This window comes from Semicossyphus pulcher, unplaced genomic scaffold, assembly GCF_022749685.1.
Source record: "Semicossyphus pulcher isolate SPU_LCO1_2020_fin unplaced genomic scaffold, fSemPul1.0.p SCAF_1, whole genome shotgun sequence".
NCBI lineage: Eukaryota > Metazoa > Chordata > Actinopteri > Labriformes > Labridae > Semicossyphus > Semicossyphus pulcher.
In genome coordinates, this window is record NW_027211603.1 from 7,941,459 (window position 1) to 7,969,420 (window position 27,962).

At 40.7% G+C, this 27,962-nt stretch overlaps 1 protein-coding gene across 1 annotated transcript; it reads right to left on the reverse strand.

Moving 5' to 3' along the window:
* Positions 1 to 589: 589 nt before the first annotated feature.
* On the reverse strand, positions 590 to 27,831 carry LOC138590036 (neuronal acetylcholine receptor subunit alpha-7-like). The gene is made up of 10 exons (XM_069660568.1): positions 27,773 to 27,831; positions 23,286 to 23,425; positions 22,434 to 22,478; positions 18,238 to 18,347; positions 15,055 to 15,134; positions 9,936 to 10,103; positions 8,751 to 8,945; positions 3,327 to 3,413; positions 2,890 to 2,999; positions 590 to 1,798 (listed from the first exon to the last, which is right to left on the reverse strand). Exons 1-10 carry the CDS (start codon positions 27,825 to 27,827, stop codon positions 1,262 to 1,264), a joined length of 1,527 nt encoding a protein of 508 aa, XP_069516669.1. The 5' UTR covers positions 27,828 to 27,831; the 3' UTR covers positions 590 to 1,261.
* Positions 27,832 to 27,962: the final 131 nt, after the last annotated feature.

Genomic DNA, 27,962 nt, shown 5'->3' on the forward strand with positions numbered 1-27,962 from the left:
TTTATCGTTTTTTTTGTTGATAATCTCTGAACTATCTATTTTTTGTATCTATATCTATTTATAGCAGGTGGGAAGTAATGTGCCCCATTTTGCTTAAAAAATTGATTTGTTAAACTAGAATACATTCTTGCTCGAGGCTATATTTTGTGTTACTGGTTGCAGTAAAATTTAAATAATCCGATAAGATTGTCTGATAAGAGACAAGCTTTTAATTAAAGCATTTGGGAAGTTTGAACAACAACTATCTTGCATTTTTTCTTTAACTACAACAAAATAAGATGCAGGCAAAGTGGTGACTCTTCCCCAACACACTTGTACTTGTGTATTATCCACTCATAATGGTTTCAGGGTTTCGCTTGAAGCATGTCAGCAAGTGTAATCTGTTTGTGCTGTCTTATTCAATATGCACTGACTAGCACAAAGGGTTAAGGTTATCGTTTGTAGTCCAAGTAAGAACTCTGGATGGAGCAGCAGTTTACTTACAAACAAAACAGATGTCTGCAAAGGTCTGCATGAAAACATTTTTATATGCTGTCACATTTTCAAATAGAAAAAATACATTTATTTGCTAAACAAATGTTATCGGACGGAAACAAAAACATTGTACATAAAAACCAATATGACTTCACAGTGATGCTTTACTCATGATATTATGCTACAATATAAGTACAAAACAAAAAGGAAAACAAAGTGAGAACATGTTAAATTAAGGTGTTTGGTTATGTTTATGATTATGATGATCATCAACAATAATTGCTATTAATAGAAGATTCACAACATCACAGAACTACTTGGATACATGGGTATGTATGTGATACAACAAATACATTTCGATACAAGATACTGTAGCTATTATGTTGTGTAAAGGGAACATAGATATATTGGAATAAACGATAACACACATAACACAACAAACCCCACTTGCATCCTTGTTAGATTAGGTAATTATTAATTAATTACACCACTATACAATGTGGTATTAATAATAGTTGTTTTCAAATTAAGATTGTTCTAGATGTTTGCTCTGGTATTCTGTTAGATTGTGTTTATAAAAACAAAAAGCTGGTCATCTCCACGACCATCATGTAAGGTATACATTCATTATGTATCACATTTAACCCGGATTCAAAATTTGGTAATGTAAGAGACCCATACTTGCAGACTTAACTGAACCCAAATTACTGACCCATCTGTTTACAAATGGTTACATTGTGATAAAAGCTTTTATTTTTGTGATGCATTTATTTTCTGATAAAAATCCTCAATTAAAAAAGTCTTTGGAAATGGCCTCCACAAAGTTGGGTGCTGACATGAGGATCCCGATGGTGCAGAGGATGGTGAAGATTGAGAAAGCCATGAGACAAAGCCTGTCAATGACAGAGGCAGCAAATTTCCACTCATTGCACACGGACTCGTCCTCGTCTTGGTTACGGAAGCGCTTGGCAATAAAACGCACCTCTTCCAGGATTTTGGCCAGCTCTGGTTCCACGGTGGCCACCGAGGAGGCGTGGGCCGTGGGGAGAAGGATCTCCTCCTCACCTGCTCGTGCGACCAGTCGTCCACAGAGGACCCCGGAGTCAGGCGAGGTGGTGGCTGTAGAGTAAGGAAGGCTCTCCAGGCCGCGGAGGCCGACGTAAAGCATGTTTCCGTTGGTGGATTGGGAGGCTGAGGCGCTGGCGTTGAGCTCCATGCTTGTCAGGCTGCTCCGTGGAGCCTGACAGGCTGAACGCACTCGCTCCTCACCTGGGCGCTTCATGCGCAGGAACCAGGCACACCAGTTCAGCAGGATCACACGTGTCTGTGGGATAACACAATAATTATTAACTTTTAAAACAAACTTTGACATGAGGAAATTAATAATGCTTGCAGCAAAAGACATGCTCCGTTTGTCATCTTAACTCTTTCCAAACTGAACAATCCTAGAAAGCTGATTAAATCATTGCGAAGGAAATAGGTTCTGATTGGTCTGCAGGTTGCCATTGCATATATTTGCTCAACAATATAAGAACAAACAAACTGGCTAGCTCACTTTGGAACATTTAAAGCACAAGCATTTTCTGGTGCTGTTTTGATGACCTCTCAGTCCACTTCTGTTTCTGACATATTTTAGCTATGCAATCAATTTCCGATTATTCTCATGTGTTTTTGAATCACGTTGGTGAAGTTTGTTTCATTTTAAAAAATGTTTATACATATTTCAATTAAATTATTTTTCAGAGCCTCTCCTTCCACCTAAAACAAACAAGCCTTTTTGTAATTCAAAGGTCAGACCTTAGCCACAATTGGCTGACAGTATTTGGAGTGACCGTGTTGTAGTGGCCGCACGGTCACTCCAAAGTTGTAGAAAACATGGCTGCTCCAGGATCAGTTATTCAGCCTTATATGAACGAGCCAGAATCGCCAGGACGTGTCAGAATGGTAAGTTGAAATCTTGACAACGACTTGACTACAAGCTAGTGCAAGAAAGCAGCCTGAGGTGAATGACAGTGAATGACAGTGAATGATGATTGGTCAATTTCAGCGAAAGCAAGGTTCTATGTAGAACCCTGCAGCTGTTCTGAACGGCCCATTTCAGAGGCGACCTTTTTAAACATGTCATTCTGGTTTTCACTTTTGCACTGTGAAAAATAAACACCCAAAAATGTGAAACCCACGCAAAATATGAGAATATCCATTTAAAAGATATGGCCCCTTTAAGAAACTTGGGGACATGGCCTTACACAAGGGAAAACATTGACTGTAACAACAAACAGAAACAAAAGCAGCATAATCAAAGCAAACACAGGCTATCACGAAGTACACCATAGTTTTATTTTGTTGCTAGAGGCAAGTGATGATACAATCACAGTCGAAGTCTGAGGTAATGGTGTAGTCTGAAATTACACTCACCCACTTCGGCATCTTGCCTCCATCAGGGTCGTGGTGGTGATATTGCAAGACCAGAACGGTAGCAATCACGGAGAGACCAACAATGACCATTGTAGTGGCAAAGTACTCAGCTGGGTGAGGAAGAAATAGAGACGACATCAAGAGAGGATGGAAGTTTAGTCTTGCAGTAAAACATTTGCAGATAATATCACAAGAGGAGGGATAAAAGATTTCAGAAAAAGGAGAAGGGGAAACTCACAGCCGCAGAGAGCCCAACCTCCTCCCAGCCTCTAACTTATAACTCTTTGATCTCTGAATAAAGACATAATATTTGAGGGCTACTTAAACTTAGCTTCACCCTGATGAAAAATGACTACACACATTTTCTCCCGTGCCTCCTCCCTCACTGATAGAAGTTGACACCCGGAACGACATCTTCTTTCTTCAGCCCAGCTTACCTATTAAAGGCACCGAGTCTGATGTGGCGGGCATAATCTCTGCAACTAGGAGCATGAAGACAGTCAGGGAGAGCAGGACTGTGATGCCTGGGAGGGAGAGAGAAACTCAGTTAGCTTTATTTTTAATATAAAACTATTAAGTGCAACAAAAGCAAAGCATTCAAATCACACAGTTATGGCCGGCCTCTATGTTTAATTAAGTCTGCATAACTGAATGTTATATGACAAAAAGAAGCAGTCAAAAAAATGTATATATACACTGGTATGCAAAAACTATACCCTGACTTTTCGACATTTTCAGTACATTGTACTCAGTTCTGTTGTGTACATTCAGACTGCAGATTACATGTAAGATGTCTGTGAAGGTTCTCTTTCATCCAGGTCATTTTAATTTGAACCTTACTCCAAAAAGCAACTGGACTTGGTTGAAGTTCTTGAAGACGTTTCACCTCTCATCCGATTGGCTTCTTTAGTTCTAAACTGACTGGTGGACGGAGCTAGAAATATAAGCCTCTGTAGGTCATTAATATGCTTGTAGATGTTGTAGAACTTAAATTAATTGGTTGAACTAATCGGATGAGAGTGTTAGGAACAATTCATGTGCAATAACCCTGCGACACAAACGTCCTAGGTGCCAGTAAATTTGTATCCTTATAATTCATTCATAAATTCATAAATACATCCTGATATCCAATATGCAAATATTGCACTGTATCAACACAAAACTATGCATCTGTACATACTGTATTTTTTTCCACTGTAAAGATTGCTGAACCATGTACATCATGTGTAGGCATAGCTGTTATATTTATCTTCATCTCCTTTCTTATTGTTTTTTTTACTGTACATAGAGAGCCCTGTAGACCAGAGTCAAATTCCTTGTATTCCTTGTACACATGTTTGGCCAATAAAGCTGATTCTGAGAAATTAAAGTGAAAACCACTGACACCGAATAAAACCTGAAGATGGCTGAAAAAAACGCATCACAAAGAAAAAAAATGTTACAAATTAGAATAAAATAATAACTGCCAATCCTGCCTGTTTGTCATATCCAGTGTTTTCTTCTGCAGGTCAGGTTCTGTTTACAATGTAATTTCTGTTTTCAGTGCCAGAAATAAAAGTCACTTTCCTCGCTCCATAGAGTTCATGGGAAAATGTATTTTTGCTTTGTGATTTGGGGGAAATGAGCAAATGAAAGACATTTTATGAAACATAAACACAGTAATGCTGACAACCCGTAAAGGGCCAGTTTGCCGATTTTTAACCTCAGTCCTATCATGCTACAATGGGGAGCTAATGTCTTTATGGTAGGAAAAAAATGCAATTTCGCTCTGTGCCTTTAGAGGACGCTTCTCTAATGGGGCCTGGAAAACCGTCATCTGGCGGAGGCCAGGGAGCTCGCTAAACTACACTTCCTCAATCTAGGACGCCCGCCTCCGATGTCATGTCCCGCTCAAAATCGTCAGGTTTGAAATGTAGACTGCAGACCTGAAGATTTTTTAGACCATCCACCGGTATATTCTCGTTGTATTTCAGATTCTGTGCCGCTCTGAGCCATTGCCTGCAGCGAAACGGTAGTATTTCACTCCAGCATCTTTCGCTGGGCCGTTCCTTTCAGAGGGTGGGGTGCAATGCATGCTGGGTGTTGTAGGAATGTAGAATGGGCGAAATCACGAGCTGTTTGTACAACTTTCTCCACAGCTTCTTTCTAGGGGCGTACTGCTCCTTTAAGAACACTGATATAAACATATAGATGTGAGAAAAAGGTTCAAACACTGTAATGTTCCTGTTGAGTCGTTCTATAATCATAATTTTCAGGACAGCACATTTTCATTTAGATTAAACTTGGGAATAAAAGCTGCCATGAAAACACATTTCTGAATAAATGTTCAGCATTCTCATATAAGCTTGTCAGCATGAAGCGAGGATGATATAATGTCTTTATATACTGCAGATCTGTACACACACACACACACTTCCTATTATACTTCACACAAGTTTTGTTGTTCTCATCTGTCTTTGAGATATGAAAACATCAGAAGGACACACACACGCACACACACACACACACACACACACACACACACACACACTCATTCACGCTCACACATCTGGCTCTAAAGCTCTGTTTGGCTAATGAAGGAATCCAGCTGCAGCACAGGACCCTAATGATTTGCGGAAGGCACAAACTGCATAAATCAAAGCCCCCACTTCCACCGCCCACTCCCACATACAGTACACACACACAAACACACACATACCTCCATCATCACCCACTCACAGATACTGTCTACGCCCAGTCTGTGTAATTTATGCATGAAATGGGCTCAAACATTCAAGTCAGCTGTGACAACTGAGATAAGATGAAACCTTTTTCGCAGTCCGCTGATAGTTAAGTCAGCCACTCAGAGCTGATGATCAGATTTCTTCACAAGGCCACAGAGGAAGTGCTTCAATGAAGAAACATTGTTTCTCAAAGAATGACTCATTACCCCGGAGATAAACGATATAAATTTATGATGAGAAATTGAAGAGTAAGAGAAAGGATGGTTCTCGGTGGGCTTTAAAAGATTTAATTTGATTGTGATCTCGTTTGTTTTCTGCTTTACTCTGTCAACTGTATTACATATAACAGCACAGGGCAGAGGTCTGTCCAGGTAAGCCTGTAAATACTTGAATATGAAATTATCAAATGCAGTTGCAAGCAGGGTTTTAGTGACATAATTCTGGGACAATAAAAGGCTTATCTTAAAGGCTTAAAAATGTAAGAAGTAAATGCATTTAAATAACAACTGTCACCTCACTAAGGTAGAATTTTAAAGAAGTGTCGACATCTGGAACTATTTAAGGGGCCACTTGACTTAACACAGGTCAAGTCTTAAGCACATGGGGTACAACAGGATCCGAGCAGCTCCTCTGTGTTGAGAGCACAGATGTGACATTCCAATGAGGTTTCACAATCTGGGAATACCGTGTGTGTGACTGTGGTGTCAGTTTGTTTAGACGAAAAGTCGAGTTAGAGGTGCACTGCAGGTCATTTAGGTGCAGAAAGACAGTCCTCACAACTCAATGTAGAAGTGAAACCATCTTACAGGGCTGGTGAATATATAGAGGGATGTTTTGTACTCAAACCACTGCTGCTGAGGGACCCAGAGGTGGTAAACAGAAAGAGAAAAACCTCTACTTATGATGATGCAGCTAACAACAGAAGAAAATACTGCACTTGAATGAGTGAAAATATATAGATGGATGGATTAACGTACAGAAAATAGTCCTTCAACACAGAGGAGTTGCTAAGAGCTACCACCATTGTAATATCAATCAAAAGTATAATTTATTGACCTTTGACAGTTTTCTTTGTTTTGCAGACATGTGTCTGATGTGTTAATGAATTCACAATTATGCACCCCCACCACTTAAACACAATGTGTGTCACTCTGAACAATACCAGAGAGACCAGGGCATCAGCAAGAGAGGACTGTTCAGCTAAATGAAAGAAACCTGCCTGACAATCAGGATTTTCAGTAAGAGCAACAGAACGGTGGAACTCAGTTCTCTCTCATATCAGAGTCTGTGCAAACCAGTCATGTGATCACTGATTTTAACCTTTGTATGGAACCGTCCTCCAACATGGAGAGAAGGAAAGGTATATTTGCAATGTATGTTGTTTTTATGTCATACACTGTTTGTGAATTGTTTGTATTGTAATGTGTGTTTTTAGATCTGCCTGCCCAGGGACCACAGATTTAAACTAGCTATATAGCTAACTCTGGCCCAACAGGTGTATTTTGCACTGCCCATGTCAAATAAACCAGTAAACTAAACGAAGTGATTTGTTGATAATGTAGATTGGTCCTATCTCCAGTCTCTTTCATTCTGCTAGTTATACTTTAATTCTTTGTTTTTATGATGTATATTTATGTCCTAACTTGCCTGTTTTTTATGCCCACAGCAGCTGCTGCAAGGGAACAATTTGTGCCCAGGTTCTTTGTTTGGTTCAGGTTGCTATTATAAATTTGAATTGATGTATAATTATTATTATATGAAAAGTTACCCAAATCTGATGTAAAACAAAACCCTACTCTCTCCTAACACTGACCCCTTGAGACCACGTTTCATTGCTTTACATTGTATTGTATCAAGTTGCTTGTGTATGGACTCTAAGGAACATTTAGAGGCTATACATTGAGATAGTGTTGTATCGGCCTAAAGTATTACCTCCACCATGGAGGTCATGTTTACAGCTTGTTTCACTTTATTGTTACTAAACTTAATATCTCAGAACACCTGACATCTTTAGTGCAGATTGCTGACAGACGGGGTATTTTGGAACAATTTTCTCATGAACTGGTGCACGCACATGAATGTGTGTGTACTCTGGGATGTCTATGAAATTTTGATCCAAATCCAGATCAAGCGAAATAAATGTTGTAGAGCTTTGGTGGAAGGATGTCTCACAGGTCCTCTGATCTTCTGTATACAAGCTATAATGGAGCTTTTTCTACCTGCTTCATACAGTACACAGAGAAATCCATAAATATGAGACAAACTAAAGTCATATTTACCCCGTGTGTGAGGGAAAAAAGGTGGCATTCATTGGACAACAGGACAGTTACACAGGTTTGCATCAGTGTGTCTAGGCGCTGATGATTTTCTGGTAACTCTGACTACTAAGACAATAATTAGTGACAGGAGATTGAACAGAAGTTGTTAAAGAATCAATGACATGTTTAGTATATCCACAGAGTAATGCATTGCACTAAAGGGGAAATGTTCATTTTTTCAACTTTTTCTTTGTCTAAGTATAACAAGAAAAACAGCTGCAGTTGTTGCTTAAGTTCTTTGCATCTCTGGGGCACAGCTCGACGCAGCTGCAAAAACTGCTGTTCCCCTTAGTACCAGTGCCTTAAATTGATGTGGAGGGAGTCCTTGGTGGTGGAAGAGAACAAACTAAAGGCTACTGCAGCTTTATTTTTTAGTCACTGCCTTCACTTGTGTTGCAAAATGGCTACACAGGTTAGCAGCAAAATGGGATCCAAAAATATGACTGCGAAGGATTTTATGGTCAAGGCTACATATTACAGTATTTCGGGTCTCTCTTATATTCCGCCATATTCTTTTGAGATGAGTATAGGGCTGAAGTACAAAGTGGACTGAGGTCAAGGCTGCAGCTGCCTGCACACAATGTTCCCTGGAACATTTACACGCTGCATATATACCTCTGCATCAGCACCAGTCAGCTTTATCAGTCAGCGTAGCATGGAAGGACAAATTAATTGGTTCAATTGGATACATTTACCATCAACACTGATTGGACACCCACATAAAAGCAACATAAATTCCCTGTAATGTGACTACAATGTTACTTATAATAAACTTGTGTTTGTGTTTGTCTGTGTGTGTGTGTGTGTGTGTGTTATTAACCCAGTGAGATCTTCTCTCCGGAGTCAGCAGGCAGGAGGAAGACGAGCAGGGCTAGAGTGGAGATCAGGACACAGGGGATGAGCAGGTTGAGGCCGTAGTAGAGTGTCCGTCTGCGCATCACCACAGTGAAGGTGACGTCAGGGTACGTCTCGTCACAGCAGTCGTAGGAACGCTCGTTCCTCCGTCCAGGAACCTCTGCGGGACAAAAGAATACACGATCTTTTCTGGTAAATGAAGGGAAACTTACGGGGATATTATCATATCATCGGCATAGAGCAACAACATTTGTGATGCACTGAAGCAGAATCACACGCAAGGTCAAGCTGTTGTTCTGAATATGAGCACAGCTGTGATTCGGTCATCGGCACAATGCTGCAGGGCTGAGTGCTGATAATAATCACAGCTGTGCTGACATTCAGAATAAAAGCACGACCTCTGGTTTGATATTGCTTTTATATAATAGTTCTACAATCTGCATTTTTTTGTAACCAGAAATTAGCAGCAACAGATTTTCTTTGCTCATTTAATCAACTTGACTGGGTTAGACATTTCAAACATTTCCTGCTCTCCTGCTACTTTGTGTTATAGCAGCCCAGCTACTTTGTATGTTTCTGTTCATGCAACCAATGTGATACGAGTGTGTTGAGTGTTGCTTTGGTTGCACAAGTGATTCTGGGGTAATGTTGCTGAAACTTTAATTAACAGTATTCAGAACACCTGAACACCCTTGCATACAGCACTAGCAGTATGTGCTGATTTGGCCAAAATGTAGCATGTCGTGTGCAAACAAAAGCTAACTTTACAGTACGCTAAAAGTACACAGATGTAGTGATTTGGAAAAAATCTACAGTGTGCATCGGACCAGTCTGCCTCGCCTACTGTATCCCACAATGCAAAGCGCTGGAACGCCACAACGGCAGCTGAAATGACGGACTGCAGCCGAATTCCTTTTATCTATGTATTATCTATACATCTATTATTTATCTATTATCTACATATCTATCTATATATCTATAAATCTTCCTTCTTCCTTTCTTTCATCTTTTGAGCAGAAGGGGGCGCTACAGCTAAAGAAACGGTGGTTTGCTTTGGCGTGCTGTTGTTTACTTCCCCTTTCCAAATGAATAATAATCCATAACTATGAATATCAATCCTCTCTACTTCACTACATCCAGTCCAACTTACCAACAAGATCCCACTCTCCATTTGAGGTGTAGCCGGAGGTGTCTGCCTCCAACATCTTTAAGTCCAGGGACCACCCCCCATAAGTCCAGGAGCCAAACTTCAGGTCACATCTCTGCACATCAAAGGGGAACCAGCGCACGTCGATGTAGCAGGTGCTCTTGAAGATCCCTGGAAACAAGAAAAGATCCAAGGCGGATTACAGACGGCTCTCCACAGGAGAGACAGACAGAGAAGGATGGCGTGATATTTGGAGCTCTGATAAAGAGCATATTCAATTATTCTGGGAAAAAAAGGACGCAGAGGGAGGCTGAGGAAGAGAAATGACAGCCAGAGAGGCAGAAAGAGGTTTTTCCTCCAACAAGATATGTTGTCCATGTGCCATCCATCCTTATGAGAGTAAAAAATCCAATATGACAATGAGATGAAAGTGGCCGGTAATCCTTCACAGAGGCAGGCACTGAACTAATTTCCATCCATTTTAAGAAAGATACGAGACGTCGGCAGTCAACAAGGTCCCCCCTCTCTCTCTCAGAGCCATGAAGATGATAAACCGGGGAATGAACAGAGAGCAGGCAAATAGACTGAATCTTATTTACTGCAGTGACCTTAAGCGGCAAAGACGAGTCAGGAAATTCAGATGATTTAGAACAGCCATCTTCGTCATATCTGCATACGGTTTTTCTCATTTAATGCAAATGTGTTGCGTTCCAGCAGAGAACGACTATTTTGAGCCAGTATGGCATTCATCGAGGGTTCATTTGGAACAAAGTTAAGAGGCAATTTCTTTGCGACAGAGGCAATCAATCCACGAGAAATTCAATGATGGAGCTATTTACACCAGTATTGATTAAGATGCTGGAGCCAGCGCTTGAGCATGATGTCGGGGAGAAAAAAGGGGGGAAGAAGAGCCTGCCAGAGAGAGCAGTAATCACCAGCTGTGACAGAAAGCTCCTGCCTCCCTGTGTGTGTACGTGTGTGCATGTGTGTGTACAAATGGGTTGATGGTTTTACACTAAGTGTCATAGATCATTTCAGACCACCCAGTGGGGCAGCAGTGGGTCAGTAGGGGTTTGATCAGGAAGAGTGCATCACTTTCAAAGCGTCTGAGTGTGACAGGGATGGAGCCATGTGTTTATTACTGTAAATGGGTTAGGACCCTTTTAAAACATACAGAGATTGTAGCAACAGTTCAGCTCTTATAAAGGGTCCTTACATATGAAACCACAGCCAGTAGTTGGTGAACCCGGCAAAGCATAAAAACTGGAAGCAGGGGGAACAAGCTAGCTCGATTTAAACATTGTGGTGTTGTATAAAAATAAAAGACTTACATACTAGTACCTATAAATCTCGCTAATTACCATGTCATAATTTGTTTGTTTGAACTGTACAAAAACGACAGGTCACTGTTTGTATCCCCCAGTTAGACAACAAGTTTCAAGTTTATCGTCACTCCAGTTTCACAAGAACAATCGTGTGAAATTCTTACTGAGAGGATCCGTTTAAAAAAGGTAAAAAATATTTATTTGAAAGTCGTATGCCCTGGTAGAAAAAGCTGTCCCTCAGTCTGCTGGTGTGTGCTTTTAGGGACCTGTACCTGCGACCTGAGGGCAGCAGGGAGAACAGGCTGTTGTGCGGATGTCATGAGTCCTCGATGACCCTCAGCTCACACCCAGTGATCACCCTCTCCAGCGCCTTACGGTCCCAGCTGGTGCAGCTGCCTTGCCAGGTGGTGAAGCATCCTGTCAGGAGGCTCTCTGTGGTGCCCCGGTAGAAGTCCCTGAGGATTTGGGACCTTAGGCTAAATATCGTCACACGCCTGAGGCTGTACAGTCTTTGTTGGGCTTTTTTAATAGCCACAGTAAAGTCCTTGTGAAGGTTTACCCCCAAGTATTTGAATCTGTCCACTAACTCCAGCGCTGTGCCGTTGATGGTGACTGGGGGGTGAATGCCTCCTCTCCTCCTGTAATCCACAATGACCTCCTTAGTCTTGGAGATGTTTAGGGAGAGGTGGTTGCCCTGGCATGACTGTTCCATGTGGTCATCTACCACCTACAGATAGTAGGCCAGTCTCGTCACCCTGAGTAATCAGCCCTACAACTTCTGTGTCTTACACAATCTTCACGATGGTGTTTGAAGCCTGTGTTGCCACGCAGTCACATGTGTAGAGGGAATACAGGAGGGGGCTGAGGACACGGCCCTGTGGCGCTCCTGGTTGTTTTAACAGTTTTTTCTTTTTATACAGAGTTAACAAACATGATATAATGTGTTCATCAATGGTTCTAGCAGGGATATGCTTTTTTTATCTTCGGACAGAGTTAGACTGTTGTCCATGTTTTCAGTTTTTAGGCTAGGCTAATCTAAACCACATCTGGCTGTAGCATCATATGAAGTGCATAGACACGAGAGTGGTGTCAATCTACTCAGCAAACTCCTTAAAAAGTGAATATGTTTCTCAAAAAACGCAAAAAAAAACAAACCACAAATCAATATACATCAACAAAAACTAACAAACAAACACAATAAAATACAGCTCTGAAGCTAAAATGACGATTAAATGAAAGAAGAAGGTTAAAGGGAAAACAAACCTGTTGGATTTTGTTTTGGCTTTTTGGAGTAAATTCATTAAGTAAAACTAAGCAGCAGCAACTGCTGGTTCCTCTCAAACCCTTCGTGGAAATACCCAAAAGAACACACAGCATAATGTTTATACAGCTCATCACGTCTATGAGACATAATGGTCGAACACTGCTTTTTAAAAAATAAAAAAACAGTCCACACATTTCATCTGTGTGTGTTTGTTAAACAAACACAATCCTCCTTGTGCAAACAAATTCAGTTTATATTAATCTAGAATCAAAAGACTCCCAGCTATTGATTGTGGTCTGATAGTATCTGCAGTATTATATGTCAGCATCATTTATTGTCTGCAGAAATGCAATGCTCTTCACTTATGTTAAATATGGAAATGCTTTGATGCACACTATAAAAGGGAAAATTTAATTGCAGGGCCAGCACTGGGGTGCAAAGTTATTGGAAAAAACAGTTTGAGGCTGGGATCATAGATAGCCATAAATACGCATCATAAAAACATAATAGAGACACAAAACAAGACAGATTCATGTCTTCATTTAGTCAAAATGGTCAATCATGTTAAATGTATATGGAGAAGCTTTCCCTGCACATCAGTGGGTTCTTTGTGTCCCCTCCTCTTGGGATTGGAAAATCCTTTTCAATACCACTCAGACTGGTGGCCAATCAATGAATTAAAGAAAAAATTAAATTATTAAAGAAATATTTTAGTCTTTCTTTTTTCAGTCAAAATAATGTCAATGTATTATTCAAACGTATTGTAAATACTTTCTTTTTCATCAAAGGAAAACAGTCACGCTGAACTGGGATGAACTTCAAGGAAAAGTGCAGACAGTGTGTTTGTAGCGGTGGTACTGAGGAGCAGGAGCACACCAGAATATAAATGGAAAGTAGTTTCGTTTGTAGTTTATATGTTTCTTCTTCTTGGGCCTCTTCTGTTTAACATCTACATGCTTCCACTGGCTCAGATTATGGAAAACAACTAAATTAGTTACCGTAACTATGCAGACGACACACAGATCTACATCACAATGTCACCAGGGGACCAAGGCCCCATACGAGCACTAGTTAAAAGCATTGACCAAATCAGTGAGTGGCTGTGCCATAATTTTCTTCAGATCAACAAGGACCAAACTGAGGTAGTTGTTTTTGGAGCTAAAAAGGAGCGATTAGAAGTCAGCACGCAGCTTCAGTCATTAGTGTTGAAAACCACTGACCAAGCCAGAAATCTGTGTAGTCATGGAGATTTCAAAATACTACTGCTGGTTTACAAAGAGCTGAATGATCTCAGGCCAAAATACATTTGTGATCTACTGACACAGTACGAAACATCCAGACCCCTCAGGTCCTTCGGGGCCAGGTCTGCTTTCTGTCCCCAGAGTCAGAACCAAACATGGAGACACAGCGTTCAGTTTTTATGCTCCGTATATCTGGAACAAACTCCGAGAAAATCGCAGGTCGGCTGAAACACTCCAGGCTGAAGCCTCACCTGTTCACAGCTGCCTTTTATTTAATTATATTAGTCAATTTTAATAACTATTTTAATTATTTATATCTGCACTGTAACCTCAATTCTTACATTTTATAAGTGTCTTTTTATATTTTATCTTCACTTTGATTTTTTATGTCTTGTTTTATAATGTGTAATGTTGGGGAAAATAGGGTCTAAGTTAAAAATCCCAAAGTTATCCTTTAAGTAAATAAAATTTGAAATGAGGCAGTTTGATTGAATGTGTGGAGCAACACACAGAGTAGACGAACATGTCCGGAAAAAATTAAGAGACCACTCCCATCGGCTGTAGTCTGATGGTGATATAGCCTCTGGGGACAACGGTGAACATGCCGGGGCGTGTAGCTAGCGGTGAGCGATAAACGACCTCCAGTCAAGACTCCCTTTTCCGGGTGCTGCATTGTTTACAGAAAAATAAACAGTTTCTCTTGTGATTTACTTTAAGTAACTCGTCTTACCTTTGCCAAAATTTAAACATCATGATGTAGATTAGTAAAAAGTCAAAATGAAGCTTTGTAAGGTCTGTCGTCGAGAGGAGAAGAAAACTACTTTTAAAATGCTCGTTTGTTGACGAGAGGTCGGATCGATCATTTCTGATGCATTTGAGGAAGTCGGGAAATCTGAACGCTGAACGGCTTTCGTGGGACAGCGACAAGGGAATTTACCTCAAGTTGAATTTTAGATCTAGAACGGATTGTTAGCTGTTTGCATGCAGATGTGTGTTTATAGAGATTAATAAGAAGCTAAATCATTATCAGATCACGCTGATGGGAGTTGGGATGGCATTTTGGCACATTACTTTCCGCCTGCTTTTGCTCTCCACACGGACTGTTTCTCCTGCATACACCACAGCCTGCTGATACGTGATTGGTCATATTACTCAGACTACAAGCGTACTACAAACGGAAACCAGAACACTTGCCATCCCCTAAAATCCATGTCCCAGCCTGTCCCTAGAAATTAAGAGTTAATGTGGTTTCGGTCTAACATGTGAGGCCCTACTGAGATGATGACTCTTACCTGGTGGTATGTAGGAGCAGGCCCCTGAGGAGTTGACCACAATGTTGGTGTGGAAAGTCGCATCAAATCTTTCATCTGCACTGTGGACAAAATTCAGCTGCATCAGTATTTAGTGCTCCATAGAAAACAGCTTAATATATGCGTACATTGAAACAGTCTATGAATCATAAGGATGCATCATAAATTTGGATGAAACGCAAACACAGAAACAGATGTGGAGGGAAAACACAAATATTTCACCATCTCATTATTGCCGCGGCAGGTACACACACACACAGAGGAGTCACACTGATGCAACATTTCCCAGGAGAGGCTTATTCAGTGGTTACCCTCAATCTCCCCTGCTTCCCACAATGCACTTCCTCTAGATGAACTCCCCAGGGACTGAAGCATGGTTGAGCTGAAGTTTAAAGAGTTGCCTTGAAAAAGAGAAAACTTAACTTGCTGCAGCGTTCAAAGACTCTCATATTAAAGCTTTATTCAGAGGGACAAAGACAAATGGAGTACAATGCTTTCCCCCTCATTAGTCGGGAGAGTAGAGGGCACCTAATGTGATTTGTTCAGATCTTTCTTTTAAAGATTGATTAATGGTTACATCTAAGGCATTTTCCATTAGGGACGTATAATAAAATCCTCCGTCTACCATCTTTTCACATGAGTTTATTCATTTGTCTAAATGATTTATTACTACAAAGTGCTCCTCTAGACTGCACAGCATATACTTAAACTACAGAGCACCACTAACCTTGAATTGTAATGTACCTGCCTGAAAACCAGGTTACTTATGCTTATGAGGTTTATGTTTGTTTTGTGCAACAACAGGGGTTATCCATCTTTCATTTCCTGCTTTGCCTGATATCCTGAACAAATCCTGTAACAACATGGGACCTGATGCTTTACAGACCACATAAGAAAAGGAGCAGAAGCCTGAATATCCCAGTATGTTCTGACATGTAGCCACCTGAATATATTCATTTAATTCTGCTATGTTCTGGTGAAAGGGCTGCATGGTGGAGGGGTGGTTAGCGCTGTCGACTCACAACTAGAAGGTTCCCTGAACGAATCCCCAGTTCGGACGAAGTGGACCGTGTTCCCTCCGTGCATTCGTGGGTTCTCCGGCTTCCTCCCACAGTCCAAAGACACGCTTGTTAGGATCATGAGTGACTCTAAAAATGCCCCGTAGGTGTGAATGTGAGTGTGAAAGGTTGTCTGTCTCTGTGTGTCAGCCCTGTGATTGACTGGCGATCAGTCAGTGTACCTCACCTCTCGCCCAATCATCCGAGACAGCCTCCAGCCGTTCCAGTAACCCTGGACAGGACAAGCGGTATAGATAATGGATGGATGTTCTAATTCATTGGTGTTTTGTTTATTATTATTAAGTACAGTAGCTCGTGCTTGCTTATGCCTCTGTGCAATCATTGTATGCAGCCATATGCCCTAATGTCTATAAAACTGTAGAACCTTGTGTCCAAATGTTGTGTCCTATAAGTCGGCATATTTGCAGCTAAGACATAAAAGATGGGTCTAAATGAGGCTAAACCGTAAAGTAATGACTAGATTTTTGTTTAAACTTGAGTGCTGACTGGACTGACAATTTAAGAGCCTTCCTTTTCAACAGTGAAAGATTGACCTTAATGCAAAAATGATGCAATGGACCTCATGCAATAGCAATTACTTTCTCTTATCTGGAGTCTCTTACGTAGCAGGGTTTCAACACAGATTCATCAAGCTTGTTATAAATTGCTTATTTCAAATGGATGTATGCCACCTGATCGTGAATAGCCGCACCTGTGTGACCAATCATCATTTGCAAATAAGTTTCATTTAAAAAAGTCAGACAGGAGCCTAAAGCACTTCCTGATAGAGGGCTGTAAGTGCGGCATCATCAATCAGCATATGGAAAAATATAATTAGCAGTGTAAGTAGAATTAGGGCCTGTGTCCACTAATAGTGTTTTTTGCGCTGGCAGTGGCCACGACCTCAATTTCAGAGCTTCTCACCGGCGCTTACTGTTGCTAGGTAACGAAAGCACTTCCGCTTCCCTTGTTAGTGACAGGTAAGTCTGTTCAAGGGAATTTAAAAAAGAAAACAATGTAAAAACGATGGAAAGAAATCGTGTCCTGGCATTAGCAGCATGTCTAGACCTGGAAATTGTACCCTTGAAAATGTTAGTCTGGGGCGCTGGTTTAGCTCAGTGGGTAGAGCAGGCTTCCCATATACAGAGGCTATAGTCCTTGTCGCAGTGGCAGCAGGTTCCACTCCCGCCCTTGGCCCTTTGCTCTGCCCCATATTTCCTGTCTCTCTTTGGCTGTCCTATGTATAAAGGCCAAAATGGCCCAAAAAATAATAAAACATAAAAAGCAAGTCTGTGTGCATGAGATAAACAACCATTGTCGGTGACAAAGCAGATATCGTAAGTCCCGCCCCTTCTTGATTTGATTGGTCGCAGAGGGAGAAGTGACATTGACGAGCGCGGCAGTGTTCCAAAAGTTGAACTATTTTCAACTGAGAGCGCTGTGAGCACAGCAACAAAAAACCTCTGATGCTGAGGGCGTTTTTGCGCTTAGGATGCTGAGCGCTGAAAAGCTAAACTGCATTCATTTTGTGTAGAAAATAAATGCTGCTAGCACAAAAAAAACGCTGGTAGTGGACACAGGCCCTTAGGAGACCCGAGAAAGGAGGCATGCAAAGCATACCCTAAAAACAGGGAGGTGCTCAAGATGATTGTTTTATCAAAGTATTCTACTTTTTTGATCAATTGTTTTAAGTTAAATTCAGTTGATTATTTAAAATCAAAATGAATGAGTCATTCAATTCTTACGTCAAACAGTTATTTCCAGATAAAACTCTTTAACGCAGCGGTTAAATAGCGCGTCCCATGTGCACAGGCTACAGTCCTCATAATTGATTATGCTTATGATTATTGAACATGCCACATAAGAATGAATCTGTTTGAAGTGGTGTGTTTTTAAGCATGAGGCCTCATATCAAAACTTGTCACTCCTCTAAGTCTAACATCTCTCTAATGTGTCCTTGAAGCGAACTCGTTTTTTTTAAACTCCAAAAATCATCATCCCTCCGAGATCCTCCTATTACACTGTGCCGAGGACACTGTATGAATGCTGAGTGTGAGACCATGCATATCCAATTACAGTGCAGCAGATCTGTCCTTACAATGCCTACCTGTTATACAGCAGGATGTCTGGCTTCCAAATGAGGTGGTCGGGAAATCTCACATTGGTCACACCAGGATAGTCTGCTGGATCCCACTGGAGGTAATGATCAATCCAGTGCTGTGGGAAACACAAACATCAAATATCTTTAACATCTCCTTTAAACCTGTAAGGGACTCTGTGTTTCCTATGGTGTATAGACCCTGATTTAACACTAAAGCATGTTTTTAGTGGCAGTGACAGTTACTATAATGGGAACAATAAATGTATGTGACAGCAGCTGTAGGAAACATTATGCACTGACATGCTGCAAGAATTGAGTTTAAACTCTGTGCCAGGTTTCGGTGGCATCTGGGGAGGAATACGATCTTTAGATTTCCAAGGAACATCTTTTTTTGCAGTTCAGACAGCATGAAGTGTAATGCACTGAATAAGATTGTATTCCAAAAGTGTCAAATAAAATATAAATCAGCCACAGATTGTTGTTCTTGTTCTCAAACCAAATGATAATCTCACTGTGTATTAAAAGGCTTTATTCAGTGTGTCATCAACAAGACCAAGAGTCTACAGCCACACTGGCAGTTTTATGATGATATTAAGCTGATATGTTGTTATAGATATGTTGTTCTAAATTTAGTATTATAGCATGCTATCATTTGGAATTAGCACTAAACAGACAATACAACCGAGGCTGCTGGGAATGACAGTTTTGCATGCACTAATAAACTACTAAAATAAAAGTCAAGGGATCATTAAAGTTATTAAAATTCATCATGAAGGGAAAATGAATGCTTGCTGGAAATGTCATAGTGATCCATCCAGCTGTTTTGACATTTCGCTTTGGAAAAATAAAAAAAAGCAAACGTGTTGATTGCACTTCAGCACTTCAGGAGAAGTCAGAGGATGCCGAATATATTAGGCCAAACGTGACAAGAACAATGACTCAGATAAAAGTCTTAAATAAAAAGCGCCATATTAGACCAAACATCAGGCCCTCAGCTGATGTGTGCATATTATGATTTTAGGTGATTTCCAGCTCAGCAAACATGTACTGATGGCTGATCTGACTAACATACAGTATATCTTGACATTTTACACTGTCATCAAATTGCTTTTTAAGAGGATATTCTAATCAGATGTGTTCATTTTTGATTAATCCGAACCGTGATGGTATTCAAAAATCGGCCTGAGCCAGCATGAAGGAATTAAAGGTCATTCACTAATAAAGAGTGAGTGAAAAACATGTCGAGGGGCGGGGGTCGTACTGAGGGGGGCTCACATGGTAAATTCAGTGTCATGTCATCCTCAGCTGCTTGCAGCTCTTTTTTCTTTTTAATCAATTTAATCAAATTTTAATCAATTTTCTGTATGTATTCACCTTTTAGACAGAATCAGGCTAGCTGTTTTGCTATTTCCATCCTTTACGCTAAACTAAGCTAAGCTAATCAGGTGGTGGTTGTAGCCTTATATTTAACAGACAAGAGTGTAGGTTAGGTCAATAATATTTTCCTAATTAGTTTATGGTCTTAACTGCTGGTTTTAAGTCTTCTTCAATGCTGCATAACTTTCATTTTTAAATCATGATCGTGTTTATGATAAAGTACAAGATAAAGCAGGGTATACTTCAGGGCATGGCATTGACAAGTGCAACCACAGTGACCTGAAAAAACGCCCTGTTTAACTTTCTGCCTTGTGACATAAAATCAAAAGTATTCTGCTGTTTATTATTACGTTATGGACATTTTGTTGGCCGCCTGTTTTTTCCATCCATCCATCCATTTTCTACACCGTATATCCTGCGAGAGGCGGAGTACACCCTGGACTGACCGCTAGTCAATCACAGGGCTGACACACAGAGACAGACAACCTGTCACGCTCACACTCACACCTACGGGCAATTTAGAGTCACCAATGAACCAAACAAGCCTGTTTGTAAATAAAAGTACAAGCAGATCACTTCTGGTGATAACAGTCTTATTGATCTGTTGATTGATTTGTTGTGTACAGCATATTTATCTTTCTTGTAGATGTTGCGGTACACGGCTCCACACCTACAGGCAATTTAGAGTCACCAATTAACCTGAAGAGCATGTCTTTGGACTGTGGGAGGAAGCCGGAGTACCCGGAGGGAACCCACACATGCAGGGGGAGAACATGCAAACTCCACGCAGACAGGCCCTCTTTGTCCGAACCGGGACTCGAGCTAGGAACCTTCCAGCTGTGAGGCAACAGCGCTGTTTTCACTAGGCAAAAATAGCATCCCATTGAAAATCAAATGATCAAATAAATATGGATACTAACTAACTAACTACTATTAACTAAGCTATTAACTACAAACTCAGCTTTTGCCAACACCATGCTCCTCTCTAGCTCCACCCTCTCATCCGAATATGGTCACTTCTGGCTACAAAAAAAACACCAAGATGGCAACAGCAGAAAAAGTCAAGCTAAAGATATTATGAAAATATCCATTTATGTTGCAGGCCGACTGTTAAAACGGCTACTATAGCTTTGTTTATCTGAATACACTGTATTGAAATGGTCCTATTCAGTGCATCAGCTATCTACTGTATGTACAAGACAGAGAAAACAGCACTGGCTAGCATTTTCTCCCAGCTGGGCATTTTCTGCACTATTGGAAACACTGTGTCATTATGCTCTGAAATGCGACAACTGACAGATGGATACTGTCGCTTATTTATCCTCAAAGAGGAAATTCTTTTTCATAGTCAAAGTAATACAGAAATGTCCAGAATAATACAAAAGACAGGACTTAAAGGGAGAGACACAAACACGGACGGACAGTCTACACACAGACTGGATTTTCAAAGCGCTTATGTCTGCAGAAAGAAAGCTTTTACTATCTCTGTCCAGAAGAAAGGGGGTTAAGTACTGACAGAGGGGATGGTCAGGGTCGTATATCATATGAGCGCTTCGCTGATCAAGGAAGGCAACGCATTTTATAACTTGGAGGTTGGAATACTGATGAGTTTACTGACCCGAGGAGTTCTTTTAAAGAGTTTGTTCTTACTGGCAACTGTAGGCAAATGTCAGGAGAAGAAGATGTGGTCTAACAGACCGGTGTTTATTTGTTTTCTTTTTAAGATTCTTTTTGGGCTTTTTATGGCTTTATTTTAGAGAGAGGACAGTGGCAGAAATGGGGGAAGAGAGAATTGGGATTATACGTGGCAAAGGGCCGAGGGAAGGAATTGAACCCGGGCTGCCGCATCGAGGACTGTAGCCTCTGTACGTGATCGCCGATTAAACTGCTGAGCTAAAGCGGGGCCCAAGAGGCTGGTGTTTAAGTTTATGTATATAGCTGTAAGTCTCTGATGGTACACTTGGAAATCTCCATGGTATTCTGATTGAAGTCCAGGTTATTGTCCTTTGATTGCGTCAAAGTCTGAGGTTAAATTGATAAGTCTGGCAGAGTTTCTAGCGGGGTCTCCAGATGTTGTGGGAGACAATGCGAGACAAAGGCCACTGCAACATCTGTGCCTCTCCTTTGCTCATATGCAAATCTGAAGGAATCCAAGACAGGTAAAACAAGGATGGTATATATTTTGACCGGTTACTAAAACGTTCAAAGAACTACTTCGAAGCAAATTTGAGTAAATGTGTAATCATAAAATGTATCTACAAATCCGGACTAAGCTAGCACATGCTATTTGACGCTAACAGATGATAGATGTTATGGATGCTGTCTGCCTTATCTTGTGTTTGAGTGCTGGAGTCGATGTTGCGAGATGTGGAGTGAGAAAGATTGAGTGGGGCTGCTGCTGTGAATCTACAGGGTGATTTAAAACAGACCAAACGGCCTTGATACAGCGAGCTGACGGTGCAGCAGCAGGGAGCCACACGATGGACAGGCTGCGATAAAACATCTGTGATCATACATTTGGATCTTACTGCAAGGAGGAAAACAGGCGATATGGAAGATGAAGAGGCAGACTGGGTACCAATAAACTAGATTTAGAAGATAATAAGTATACATTAAAACTCAGAGAAACATTAAATCTCATATCTGTACTGTTAAAAAGAAGATACAGTGAGCAGCGGATTAGCTTAGCCTCGAAAACAATCGATGGATGTAATTATTGTTCAAATGTAATAGGCATAAAAGAGCATGTGTGTTAATTTAACAATAAGAGTGCGCAGCTTAGCTTTTCTGGGACTGTACTTAGGTTTTCAAAGGGAAAGTCTTACCAGCTGCAGCCAAATGTTGGTTGTCAAAACTTGATTCTTCTCATCCTGTAAGAAAATTGTGATATTTATAAATATTATCAATCAGTTATTTTGGTGTATGGATCTATTGTTTTCTCCTTTTGAGCTTCATAAAGGATGAATCATGCCACTCAAAACATTTAAACCTCAATATTGGCTTCACCTTTTAGGCTGTGTCAGTGAAAATAAAAGACCATTAAGTAGTTATAACTTTTTAGTACCAAAAAAAGAAGTATCAACACAGAAGGATTTTGTATTACCTTATGTTCAATATATTCATTTACAGATGGTTTTAAAAGCCCAGTGAGCTTCCATAAAGTGCTAAAGTGCTAAAGTGTTCTACATCAATTACACTTTTAATTTATAACATTAAGACGTATAAACCCAGAGGTAAATGTAAATATATTCATGTCCATGACAGATCGTTTGTCTGGAAGCCCTGGGCAGACATGCATCCATACATTTTATTTACAGTTTTCCTGTGATAACCAGTAATTTCCGGTTGTTTTCTCCACATCTCGACGTATTTATCTCTTATCTAAAGTAATCCAATTATCACGAGAAAACAAGCTTTGCAATCTGAAGATAACAAGATAAATGAATCTGTATGTATGGATGCATGTCCACTTAGGGCTCCCATACATTTGAACACTTGATCAGTTATAATGAAATGCGAGTCCTGACTCTACCCAAATAGGAAAATGTGAATATTCTCAAGGATGGAATTGATCTTAGCTGTGAAGTGAGGAGTGAGTTATATCTTAAAAATAATTGATGATAACTTAAGCGTGAGTCGTCATAAAACCACCTTGAGCTGTTTATGTGCATACTCACCACATCCATGATCTGCATTAGAGTGAGGCCAAAGTCCACGGTGAGAGTCTGAGAATCATTGTCCACGGGTCTCACCAGCGGGTTGTAAGACTCCATCAGGTCTTTGTACAGTTTGCGCTGGTTTGCCCCTTGAAGAGATTCTGCAGAAGACAGAGAGACCTGGACAGTTATCAGTCTTTCTTCTTTCTTGTTAGTTACATCTATTGCCAGTTCATTTTTTATTTCACTGCCAACCTACCATTTACTCAGCCATCTCACAGTAAGAGCAATATTTGACTGACGGCCGGGGTCAGCCCTGCACATGGGTCTGTATGTGACTGACTGACTGACGGTACTTTCACAGCCGTAGAGAGAGAGAGTTGTAATGGTGGATCATGGAGCATGTTGGACCTCCACTGACGCGACTCTCTGTCTATACGGCTCTGGATACTTTGTTCGGAGAGTAGGCGGGGCTGCTCGTCCTCAGCTATGTCCACAGCACGCACCTGCTTTCAAACACGTTGTCATCAGCCTCATAAGGACAGTCCTTGTAACACATTGCCCACAAAAGCGCACACTGACCTGATGCTGTCAGCCACATAATAGCTTTTGACCTAGTCTTGTTTTTATATAAACTGACCCTACTGGCTGCCTGAGACTGCTCACAACTCAATGACTTTATATAACTGATGACATTTCTTTCCCAGCCAATAGTTTAAAATACACAGACAAAGGTATTTGGAAAAATGCCTGGGCACCGACAACCAGGGCTGAAAAAAGAATTTGGTGTCTGACTGGGAAAACTCATGTGAACGCTCCCTCAAGTTGGAACAACAACGGGGAAAGTCCAAGATTACCGAGTTGACAGAGTTCAATTCATATTAAGCTGCAACATGGCTGACAAACAAGTTTGAACATCAACGTTTTGGCTAAATTGTCAAATGAAATATAGTATAAGGTTGTATAGCGTAAGGTTGTAATATAGTATAAGGTTGTAATTGTTAGCCACTGTCCAGGTATAGTTACCATGTTGATTTCTGAACAATAATATATATTATATTTTTAATTCTTTTTCACATTATGCATATGAATTCAGGATTCTTTTAGCCTGTAAGGATGCTAACGTCTGCCAAAAAAAGAACATCTGAGGTCTGAGGCTGATGGAAATTTAATTTGTTTTGCAGGTACATGACATAAAACAAGCGTTGGACAAAGTAATTTACCTAATGATGGTGCTATAAGGAAAGTACTTTGAGTTTATTCACTTGGATCTTGAATATCTTCAGCAAGTTTCACAGACACTGCATAAATGTTTGTTTAAATATATTTCATTCTGAACTCCTGAACTGCAGAGTAATCTATCCGACAGTTGTTGAGATTGTTCCCGTCTGGAACAAAGTGATGGGCTGACTAACAGGGCCAAATTGCACTTTGTTGGAACTATACATTTACCTACAGTGAGCTCATCGATGAGGCTAAGGGTCAAGGCTAAATTCTCTCTCAGCCAACCTCTCCTCCTACGTCCTGATCACCCACTCCCTGCCAAAGTTTCTAGATCATTCCAACGCCTCTTCCCACTTATAATCCATTTCCTTCTTCTCTGCTTCGCTCATCTTGCAGGTATCCAGAACCAATCCGGCTTGACCTTACACCTCACACCCTGTAACTCGACACTCTTGTCAGAGGCTGTCTGACGCAAAGTGCTGCTGATGAACCTGAACCATGTGGGATGTTACACATGTCTGCACTAACACCTCTCACCTTTAAAATTTTGGATGTTTTTTTAACGTTTGGCAAAGTCTTTTTTAGTTATTTAAAGCGTTGAAGCCTTTAAGCCAAAGAAGACTACTCTAACACAGCCTTGGGTGGTGAAACACTTGCTGCCCAGTCTTTGCAATCATCCAAATACAAAAGCTGGACTTGATTCATCTTACTGTGCAATCTCAAATCAGACCTGTCCCTCATTTTAACACACTCTCGTCTTCCCTTAGGGGTTATAGAGCGTTTTTGGCAGCACGTATTCACTTTACTAATGGCTAAAGCCCAATTATCCTAAACCACCTATGAGAAGCACATTATCCCAATGATTTGGCAGAGAGGCTTATTGTCTCTGGACATCTCTGCCTTCCTCCTCTCCCTGTCACATCCGGTTCTTTGAGGAAAAACGACTGAAAACCCGCTGAAAGCTTGTCTTTGTCCTCGCTGAATCCCCTCCCAATCCCACCATAATCAAATTTCACTATGAAGAGAAACAACATGACATCAGGAAGTGTTATTCTCCTGAGATGTTTCTGTGATAGATCCCAGTACATTACAGGCCTTCAGACCACGTGGGGAGCAATTCCAAATGCTGCCAGTATGTTGCTGAAAGAGCCATAAAAGGGAGACGCAAAGCTTTTCCTTCCCTTAATCAATTTGAACAGAGAGAGAGATGGACAAGAGCCTAAAGTGCCCAAGACATGTGCGCGGACATTTAGATGTGCGTACGTACACACACTTAGATCATTCTCTCCATCTGTCACTCTATACATCACTCTAAGGGGATGGCTCAGTTAATTAGCACCTGTAAAGTGCACTCTGAAGAGCCTGAATCTGGGGAATATTATATAAGTTATATATGTTTAAACATTTTTACTTGAAAACAGGGTTTTGTATCTGTGATTGTAGTTCTGCAAAGTTTGGAATCAGTAAAAGTAGTTTTGCAGACATGAACATTTTGTTCTCTGCCGGTAAGTCTGTCTTGCATGTCTTAAAAGTCTTGCAAGTCCTGCATTCAGTAGGCTTTCAACTCACTTCTGTGTTCCCGCGGGAACCGAACAAATTAATCTTCAGGTACCACCGGAGCGGAGTGTTTCTTGAGGGACAAATTCACTGACATCTGTGTAACAACATAAATTCAGAACTTTACTTTTCCATTGATTATTGTCAAACATTTGTCGTATCTTACGAACACAATATTTTCCCCTTTTCCCTCTGATGTCTGGCTGATAATGTGCGGCAACTTTTTGTGATTTACAGAGATTCCTGAGTTTCCAGAGATCAGAGCTTCTTTTGAACTCAGTTTCCATCGGTACACAGACTTTGCAAGCCTGTGTCAAAATAAATATACTTGCAAATGAGAGATTGCAGGCAGATAACAACGGTTTACACAACTGAGCTGTCAGATGCAAACTTGGGTGCGCATGTCTACAGATGTTCAGACACAAACTTCAATGCACAAATGCAAGCTTCAGCTAACAGATACAATGGTTAATGTTTACAGATTCAAGTTTCACCTTTATAAAATATTCCATAGTGTAGGCCTATATCTTAGTTAAACTGATGGAAAACTGCATGTCGTTAAGATTTCATTCTGAAGATTATCAATGTGCCTTACATTGTTTAATCAGTTGCTTTCAAATTTGCATTGCGTGGCTTGTGATACGTGGTTCTAAATCAAGCACAGGAAATGAGATTGATTTATGGATCTGTACATTGAATGCAAAGGAAATATATTTGGTGAAAGGCACAACAGGAACAGTGTTACTCTGTTTTCAACACAGCTCATTACAGTTCAAACCGCTGTTCATTGTCCCAACTTTGTGTGCCTCTCGGGGTGCTCTTAGACCTCTGTCTGTTTGTGCCAATCTCTCTCTCTCTCTGTGTCACACACACACACACACACACACACAGAATATACCACCCCTCTCCTCAGAAATCTTACAGTCACTTTTACTGTGTCCCAGTGCAGCAAAACAATACAAATGCATATCACGCCATGTTATTTTCCTTGTGTGCATCAACAAAAACTGACCATGCACTGTCTCCACTTGAAGCTAAACACATTGCAACAGTAAAAGCTGCAAGTGCTGCAAATCAGTCACACATTACAAGCTGCACTGCCAGTCCACATGACAAAACATTGAACTTATTATAATTTCTTGACAAATAGTATCTTGTTTTCTAGTTAATACATTCCTACAAAACATCAAACAGCTTTAAAGTTGGACAGAAAACCGTTTCCCGCTGAACACAATCATAGAAAGCACAAAGCCAAGATGCGCTAACGACTGCGGCAGTTAGGTTAAATGGATATGCTAATTTTGCCATTCACTTTTACTCACAGTTAGCCAACATCTTTCAGTCTTTTGTAAAGACTGAAAGATGTTGGGGTGTCTGTTTAGGGGTCTGTTTAGTCTGGAACCACAGTCCAACTGAAAAGCCTGAAAAGGGTTTTGTAAGAGGAGTGCTAGGAGACTAAAATAACGAAGACAAATTGTCAACATTCTAGTAGTTACTATTTACATGTAGAAGTTACTATTTACATGCACTTGTGAAGTAATAAACATTACAGAACGATAATATGACCAAAAATTCGGTGTTAGGCACAACTCCAGCTAGTAAATCAATCCAGAGCTGGTCAGGCAAGTTACAAACATCAAACGAAAAAAAAAGATACTCTGGCTTTAAAAAAAAAGAAGATACTTCCGGTTGTGGAAGTAAATTAAGAGCGTATATTCTTAACCTACCTTTTATTGTGAAGGTGCTCACCGCAAGTAACAGCAGAAAATTCGGGAGGTCCATGTTGTAGGATAGTCTACCGAGCGAGGAGTGAGAGCAGAGACTCCTCAGTTCATCTCTCAACCTGAAGAGATGCGGGATAGCGATGATAGTGAGTGAGTGTCTTTGTGTGTGCACGGACATGTGCGTGCGTGTGTG